Raw genomic sequence first — 8,854 nt, forward strand, 5'->3', positions numbered from 1 at the left:
TGAGGACAGTGAAAGTGACATGGGAAAGAGATGGTGAATGAGATTGGCATGGCGACCTCAATACTACGATGGGAAAAACTTTCAAGGAAACGGTAATATCTGCGTCATCTATATCTCATGATCTCCAAATTGTAAGAATCCTCAATTTTTTCCCGTTTTACTTTCTTACACTTCAAATGCCTGCCTGTTGAATATCCAGAATGCTGAGGAAGTCTTGATTTCTGAATATTGAAGCAGGCAGCTATTATCTCATCGGACTCCCCATTTCTTGTGTTCATTAGAAAAAAGTGCAGCTCCAGTTCGTAATGCTCTTTCTTTTTGTTATACATTTTGTTTTCTTCGGGAATAAGAATTTACCTGAATCCTGCAAAACGTGCCACTCGACATGTCCTTTTATTTTTACTAGAATCTCTATTTACAGCCTCTATGGTTATCAATCTATTTATTTATTAATTGCTTTTCATTCATACAAATTTCTCATCTCAGCAGCATGTATTTTGAGCCTAGCAAAGCGATATATCTCTCCTTCAGGTTTGTCCTGCCTTTTATTATTCAAAAAAAGTAATGAGATATATCTTCTATTTAGAATGGTGCTTAGACAATTACGCGTCCAATTACATCTGGAAGATACAATTATGTCGTGATTGACGTTAGTATTTGCATAGCGACCGACTGCAAAGCATGGAAGAAGCTAATTCGTCAATCATGTCTCGTAATGCTCATAGCTCTGTCTAGTTCAGGAATGTCAAGGCAAGTGCCGTGTTCACTTTAATTAAAAAAAAAAAATCAAATTATATTGCCATTCCGATATATTTATAACAACATTCCAAACAGGTACATAAGATTTGAAACAAACTATAGGATCATTTCGAGGCAACTTTCTATAGCAACCTAAGCAACAGCTAGCAGGTATTTTGACAAAAACCTAATTCACTGTTGCTGGTACAGAGATATTTGAGAAACACGTGTATACTTTATTAGACGGTTCGATCAGGACAAGCGGGGTATTTACATTTCAAACCCCTGTTATTTTCATCCTGTTAACCAGCAATTAATCCCATCTTAGTTACTAACTGACTAACGGAATAGAAACAACTCGTATAACTATTGACACGTAACAATTGCAAAACCCAAACCCACTCAAAATTCCTGTTATGAAGGGCTAATTACAACCAGAACCTAGTTTCTCCAGTGATGGCTGTACAAACGGGAGAATCAACAAAGCTGCGGGGCAAGACACACACAATGGCTAAGACAAACTGATTTCATATCTGTTCCGTCTCACCACTCACTCTGTCATGCATTGTTTCAACAGAAACGTTTGAAGATTTGTCAAAGCCGCCATGCTTTGCAGGCTCTTCTTCAACGCCCGGGTTCTCTGTCAGAACTTCATTGCCCAAAATAGTGTCAGGCGAACGTGTCTGAACCACATTGTCACTGGAATTGAAGGGGTCATTGCTGAAAGAAACTATGACCTTGGAAGCAACGGGAATTCTTCCATCTCTGGGTGATTGAACAGAAAGGGAATTATCATCAGAAGAGTCAGATTCTTCAGAGATTCTTGTTTCTTGAACCCCTGGTTTTCTTGTTTTATAGGAAAGCACATGCTTTAGGCCACGAGCTGATTTCCCAGCTGCATGCTTCAGCATGTTTCTTGCCTTTTCTTTGGCATTTCCCTTGCTTGGGCTCTCTGGACCATTGCTTTCAGTGGATGTTCCTTCTATCTGAACCTTACCAGAGGCAAACCCAGAAATGTTATCCTCCATAACAAAGTTCACACCAATCTCCTTGGCATTCTCAGCCTTAATATTTGCATGTGGATATGGAACAGCCTCTCCAATGCTCTGTGCTGATGTTGGTGTCGGAGGCTCATGCTTCTGGCCCCTTCGAAATACGGACCCAATCTTGTGCAGTCCCCTCTTAATTGATTTTATTCTGTCCTTATCCTCTGAGTCATCATCAGGACTGCTGCAGCCATTGTTCGAGGATCCATATGCTGCTGAATTAAAACTCCCATTTAATTCATTAGGCTCCCTGTGAATTTCAGTATCAAGGCGACGACTCTTCCCTTTTCTAGGTTCCCATGTTTGGGACACTTCACTACCTGGTTGATGAACCCAAACTCCAGTGTCCTTTTGTCCTTCAACATCTATAGGCTCAAAGTTATCTGCAACTTTCTGGGATTTTTCTGAAGAAACTGATGAGAATGAACTTCTATTACAATTCTCATTTGCAAAGGAATTCCTTTTTTGTTCAGCATCCATTTCTTCCTGGTTACATGTTTTATCAACCTCCTGAAAAGATTAGAAAGGGGGGAAAAAAAAAGATGAAATCAAACAAAAGATCACCGTATCAACAAATGGGAGCAACTCAATGTCTCTAAAACAGACTAAATACCATTTTTATTTTCCTTCTTCATTTCTCTTCATTTATTTGTTATTTGAATTTCAATGCTGCTTTATTAAATACTACATAAAGGATCATAATAAATGGCAAAGAACAAGACACCTTTGCATTGTCTTCAAGAACAGTTATAGCCAGGTGCAACCTCCCAGTTTTAATACTTTGAAGAGTTAACCACATATCATGTCTCTGGCCATCCCTCAAATCACTGAGGTTGACAGAACAGTTTCTGTAGACAGTAAAATGTTCAATTAGCCTATAAAAAATGAGCGGTAACAGTGACTGGACAAGAGAAGAAGGAAATACATCCACAACAATAAGTTAAGTATAACCAGAAGGCAAGAAAAGACGGAAGCTAGTGATGGAAAAAAGAGTTTAAAAAATGAGAAGTATTGTCAGAGTCTCATAAGAAACTGAAACACCCAACATTCAGAATTAACTTGATTGATCTGCCTCAGGAAGCTATGAAAGATTAGGTGTCAGGGACCGATACAGACTCCATAGGAACAACCATCAATCACAGAAATCATGGTTTAGTTAGTCAGTCTAGAAATGGAAGCTAATATACTGGAGATAATACATGAGGCAACATGGTTGTCAGGTTATTGCTTAATTGCTGGGGATCTCATCAAGTGTAAAGACATGTAAATTTAGACTAATCAAACACAAATAGATAAATGTCAACTAGTCAGTGTTTAACCTCATATAATGTTAAAAACTTTGCTTTGGTATCACAATATGTTCCAGAAGACGAATCAAGGCAAAGTTGATCCTTAAGACCAGGTTAAAATAATCTATTATGCTCAAAAAGAGAGACAGACCCGAGGTTATCATCATAAAAGTGGTCCTTGTCACAAACTTCTATAGCCAATATATTAGTGTACTCCCATGTTACAATGGGAATTTTAAATTCTTCATGCCATTTTGGACTAAGTGTTTTCCTCTGTATCTTTGTCCTGAATCTGTAGCCACCTAAATGACCTTTTACATATGGATCCGCTAACCCTGAAATATCACGTAATTTTCACAAATGAGAAAAAAATAAGAGGCAGACAGTAAATCCTCATGTTCTTCAAAAATTAAGGGATGACCATTTAGATCTGATGGCTTCATGTCAGATCCTTCAACAACTTCTACAAGGACATAGGCAACAGGCTCCTTCTCATTGACGGAGAACCATGCCTCTGCAACATTGGGAATTGTGGATGCATGAGAATGTGCTTTTAAAGAAAGCAAAAATATGTGTCAAATGCATAACATAAATTTTAACAACTAAAAATTTACCCATGATATAGAACCTTAAGTGCATTATGCAGAATGTGTTTTTGATTTACTACAAATATATGACGATACCAGATGAATCGTAAGAACTCTAATGACATTAAAAGTTTCTCCAAAATCCTTTAACTAATCAAACTCTCATGTATAATGAAAATACGGCCACCGGTAACCCAAGTTTTAACACAATGATGACCACAATCCCTACTTTTAAGTGACTAAGCCCGCCACCATCATCATCAACAACAAGCCGCCTTATCCTACTAAGTGGGGTCAGCGATATGTATTGAATGATACCATTATACTCTACCATCAACCAAGCTTTTAAGAATATTATTAACTAAGAGGTTTCGTTCAACAACTTCCATAAGTGTTCTCTTTGGTCTTCGTCTACCCCTCTTTACATGACTCAAAGCTATCCACTCCACTCTCCTTACAAGTGCCACCAACATATTCTTTATACATGACCGAACCATCTCAAACGATTTTCTACCATTTTTCCCTCAATTGCTCCCACACCCACCTTTTCTCATACATGCTCATTTCGAATTTTATCTTTTCCTATATACTTGCACCTCTACCCTAATATTCTCGTCTCTATCACTCCAACTTTATACTCTTATTGTTTCTTTAAAGCCCAACATTCACTACTATGTTATTTAAAATGGGTACAAAATTTTGCTTTTAGCAAACAAATCAATATGTTGTCTATGAAAGGGGGGGTATAGCAAGATTCAAGCTGCACCCATGATGGACACGAGTACTTCTTTGGGTAGGTCATCTCCCTTAAAAGTAATTAATGCATGCAAGTCAAGTCAGGCTTACATACATAAAAAGTATAAGTATAAATATGGGTGATTTACCTGGCTGGGGCGAAGCAAATTTCTCAACATCAACTACCAGCATATTAGGCTGCAAAATTTGTTGATGTTTAAATATAAAGATAAAATTGAAAATAAATAAACTATACAGCTAGAATGGGATTTCAACATTAGAAACTGCTATAAAAAGAAGAAATAAGGAATTCCAAGACACTTGTAGGATTATCAAATCACCCCAAGATCATCATGCCATAAATCGCCCCAAGATAAAATTATCATAAGAGAACTAACTTCACCTCAACAAGAGTCTGTTCAAATGCGATAGACAAAAGCTTATCCTGATAAAGGGGAAAAAATAAGATGAGAACAATTAATCAAGTAATGGGCAAATAAATAGAAATGAGCAAGAGTGAGGGAGAGAATAAAACAAAAAGAAAACAAAATAATTCTCAAAATTCTCCAAAAAAATGCAAGGTACTCTCTTACTAGCCATCCAGCAATCCCAGGAACTTCTGTCACATCAAGCCCATGAGTAAATATAGGCTTGACAGTCATCTGAAAGTATGGGGGTTCAACAAAGCATACACGCAAACGACTAAGGAGGGGCCATGTTTGGCGAAATTTTATCCCAATCAAAACCTGATGCAGAGGGAAAAGGAGACAAAACATATCATTCAAATTTCATTATATTTCTCTCCACTGCATGTGTGAAAGTCATTTAGAGTTTGAATATATGGAAAGCCAACAAAGCAAACTCATAGATCGGCATTTCAACAAAACAGTGCTCCAAATCATATGAACCTCAAAGGACATACGTACTAAAGCTTTTTCTTTCTATTGCTCACTAACGTATAAAAAGGGGGGGAAAGGATGAAGAGTAAATTAAAAACTGTGCATGATAAAAATTAAAAACTGACAGTATAAATACTTTTCACACTACAAGCTATAAATATAAATGGTAGTGGAAACTTTTAAACCATTTCCACCATACGATCATCTTGTGACCATTTCCACCATACAATCATCTTGTATATCTTTAACTTTTAAAAAGTTTATTAAAATTCTTCATTTTTAACTTAGACATTGTACTGTGAACATCACATTTATCCTTCTCATTACCACTATGTCTTTTCTTTTCCAATAAAAATTATACTTGATATCAATCAAATTGCAGGTTATTGAGAACCCTTATTCATAAAATTTAATTGACTAGTTAGTCAATTAAAAAATAAGTTTATATTCATCAAATGAGTATAAGTTTACTATAAGTTAGATTCTATAGTCATACCTTCCCTTCAACATGCATACCCGTTATGTGCAGCTTTGCCGACATCCCAAAGCCTAATCGTTTCCTTAGTTTCACAGCTATTATTGCACTCATATCATCGGCCGTGAGAAAATTCATTCCTAATTCCAGAACCTGCATAGATCACAGTGCAACATCTAAATCAAACCAGAGAAGATTTTCAGCAGCAAATGCTGAACAAAAGATCGATAGAGTATCCTGCTTTCAATACCACATACCAAGTGGTCATCACTATTTTGACGAAGCACCCTCATTTCAGTGAATAAAGGGGGGTTTCTCCCCAGGTACAGGTGCTGAACCATGGCTTTTTTCTGCAAATGCAATAACAGCCGAGTCATCAATATTTCATTGCACCACAATTCTCGAGTCAAAGAAAAGGAAGAAGAAAAAAAGCTTTCTATGTCTCTGGCCTGGCATCTCACTGAAAACTATGAAATTCGTACAATACTTTGACGTTCATGCATGCTAACAATGAAAATAATGTTCAAATTTCTAATTGATTGACCTAACAAAGTCAAACACTAATGACAGAATCGTAAGTCATACAGCAGTCCAAGGTTTGTACTTCTCCAAGAACCAAGGTATGATTGGGAGCAAAATCTTCTGAGAGGCAATTTGTTCCATACATATGGGCCATATGTTTTCAACTGCATGGTTCAACCACCTCACTGATTCAGAATCAGAAAGCACCTGAAGTACACGAATATCTGTTATTCAACTTATCACTACATTATCATAGTCCTTTACAATTAAAATATCACACCTCAATAATACATTAAATTTCAATGATAACACAAAAACATGCTACCGAAAGAAATGTTGAATTTTAACTCACAAAAGATGAACATAAAAAGGAAAAGAAAAGAAAGAGACAAGTAATGTTTTAAATCTAGAATTTTTTTTAAAATCCTTTTATTTTATTTTATTTCCTAGGTGAAGTTTAATATAGTTTTCTTTTCTTTTATTTGTATGACGAAATAAGAAAAACACAAAAGTTGAATGCTAGCCTGAGAACTTTTTTGTAAAGCAATAAAAAATGGATTGAAAAGCACCAAAGGAATAACAGAACTTAAGATGCAGACTTCAACTTGTCTCATTCTCTTGGTATCAGATTCCGTTTTCGGAATCATGTGGATCTGAGACGGCAGGAAATGCTTTTTGAGATCCGCGTAACATAGTTCTTTACTCCTTTTTCCCTTCAAGCATCTAACTCTTTTTCCCTCAAATCGAACGGATCGAGCAGATTAGCAAGTTCATGACATAATATCAAACACAAGTTGCAGAATTACCCTTCTTTGATTAGCTTGTTTCCTCTCCTCAAATTGTAACTTCCTCCGCAGTCTCGTGACATAACGTTCATGAACCTTGTTCAGAGGAAAGGATGAAAGATCACAATCAGCAGTAGATTCAGTTCACACTTTTTTTGGATATTCTTCAGACAAACAAAAATATATAATACAGAATATGATTCGGTTTCCGAGTATCAACAAGGGCCCATTTGTTTTCTTTTTGATGTAATCGATTGAAAGACAAATCTAAAGGAAAGAAATGGATGAGCAGGAAAGAAAAACTTATCAAGTAAGGGCGAGAAACAAAGGGAGTGTGAAGCTAATAATAGTTGTGCAGAACATCAAAATATTTGCAACATGAATAAAGAAGGCAGCCAGAGGAATCAGTATGGACTCGTACCAGGTAGAGATAAATCAGTGCTGCAAAATAAGCAACGGGGTGGCACCAGTTGAAGGCAGATAGCAACCAAAGCACCAGAAGCACAATGCACGCATGATGCAAGATTGAAATTTCCGTTATATCCATAACTTCCTCTTCCTTCTTCTCTCTTCCTCCAAACCCAAAGTACTGATTGTTGTAGAATGATTGAAGCTCTTAACGCACCGGCTGATTCAGGCCTGCTTTTCAATGCGATATCAACTGAAAGCGTACCCGAAAGATACCTCAAATCTGATCCCCTAATACGACGTCGATGAGCAAAAAGCATGAGGGACAACGTGAGAACAGGAGTTTGATAACAAATGGAGCGAAATTCCAATCAGGCCCTCAAAGTCAAAATGAAAAACCACCAGAGCAAACAATCGAACTGACACATTCTCCATCTCGACAAGAGGACGGCAGTAAAAGGAAATCGATAGAGACCTCAAAGATCAACTCATTTAATCGCAACATGCTTGGGTAAAAATTAAGAGTGGACGACTCCGATTGGACAAAACCGCGTGATGCAGGAAAAGGCGGCGAGGTAACTGACGATCGACGCTGTGCCGAACCGCTTACATAAAGCGGGACTGCGTTGAAAGGTTGACTGCAATATTAAGCCACGCGTCCGGGAAGCGTCTACGACGTGTGCCAATCGACCAATAGGTGTCGGCACGCACACAACAAGCGGCTTCAGATAAGGAACATTTGTCTTGAACCAACGTTTTATATATACACACATACAGCTCTGCTCTCATTTACAAGGTATTGAAAGAGTATTTATTTTAATATTATTTACAGATCATTTCAATAATTATTATATTTATTTTTATTAAATATTAAAAAATTATTAAATATTAAAATATTTTATTTTAAAGTAGTCATATTTGATAGGGATAAAGTTAAACATTTATTTAATTTTTAAATAGGGTTAATAAGGTTTAAATTTTTTTTTAAGTTTGGATAAAAATGTTAAAAGTGATATATAAATAAGATAATAAAAAATATACATGTATGTGTGTGGGAAGAAAATTAGGAATAAAATAGATAGATGGAGTATATGAGAAATAATATTAATTATTAAAAACTAGTCTGGGTAATATTAATTTTTAATTGATAAAATATGATGAAAATTGCATAAAAGGGGGCCTTTTTTATTATAGATTTTTTTATAATATGTGATCATATATTTCAGAGTGATCATGTTACAGATCACCTAATTTAATATTATCCAACCATTCTGGTTTTGGACTTTTGATTCTATGACTGAGGCAACGACTGAAATTTTTATTTTTATTTTTATTTTTAGGGGTAAAAATATCGAAGGAAATCTTCCCTG

At 36.2% G+C, this 8,854-nt stretch overlaps 1 protein-coding gene across 4 annotated transcripts; it reads right to left on the bottom strand.

Annotated features, from left to right (window-relative positions):
- Positions 1–791: 791 nt before the first annotated feature.
- LOC129315463 (C2 domain-containing protein At1g53590-like) lies at positions 792–8,099 on the bottom strand. 4 transcript variants are annotated; one of them, XM_054959142.1, is made up of 12 exons: positions 7,498–8,099; positions 7,098–7,172; positions 6,355–6,498; positions 6,027–6,119; positions 5,791–5,922; positions 4,989–5,141; positions 4,799–4,840; positions 4,545–4,593; positions 3,495–3,587; positions 3,225–3,408; positions 2,509–2,632; positions 792–2,294 (listed from the first exon to the last, which is right to left on the bottom strand). In XM_054959142.1, the coding sequence occupies exons 1-12, from the start codon at positions 7,621–7,623 to the stop codon at positions 1,266–1,268; spliced, it is 2,244 nt and encodes a 747-aa protein (XP_054815117.1). In that variant the 5' UTR covers positions 7,624–8,099; the 3' UTR covers positions 792–1,265. The 4 variants fall into 4 exon arrangements, with proteins under 4 accessions (XP_054815117.1, XP_054815119.1, XP_054815120.1 ...); XM_054959144.1 differs by lacking the exon at positions 7,498–8,099 and having other exon boundaries at positions 6,374–6,498; positions 7,098–7,173; XM_054959145.1 differs by lacking the exons at positions 7,098–7,172; positions 7,498–8,099 and adding an exon at positions 6,878–7,070 and having other exon boundaries at positions 6,374–6,498.
- Between the last annotated feature and the right edge of the window lie 755 nt (positions 8,100–8,854).

This window comes from Prosopis cineraria, unplaced genomic scaffold, assembly GCF_029017545.1.
Source record: "Prosopis cineraria cultivar Desert tree isolate PC_DT_omini unplaced genomic scaffold, ASM2901754v1 PC7, whole genome shotgun sequence".
Classification (NCBI taxonomy): Eukaryota; Viridiplantae; Streptophyta; class Magnoliopsida; order Fabales; family Fabaceae; genus Prosopis; species Prosopis cineraria.

Coding starts and splice junctions, on each gene's coding strand:
- LOC129315463 (XM_054959142.1), bottom strand. CDS start 7,623: ATGGATATAACGGAAATTTCAATCTTGCATCATGCGTGCATTGTGCTT. Junction 6,120..6,354: donor AGTACAAACCTTGGACTGCT/GTATGACTTACG, acceptor TTGCATTTGCAG/AAAAAAGCCATGGTTCAGCA. Junction 4,594..4,798: donor TTGAACAGACTCTTGTTGAG/GTGAAGTTAGTT, acceptor CAAATTTTGCAG/CCTAATATGCTGGTAGTTGA.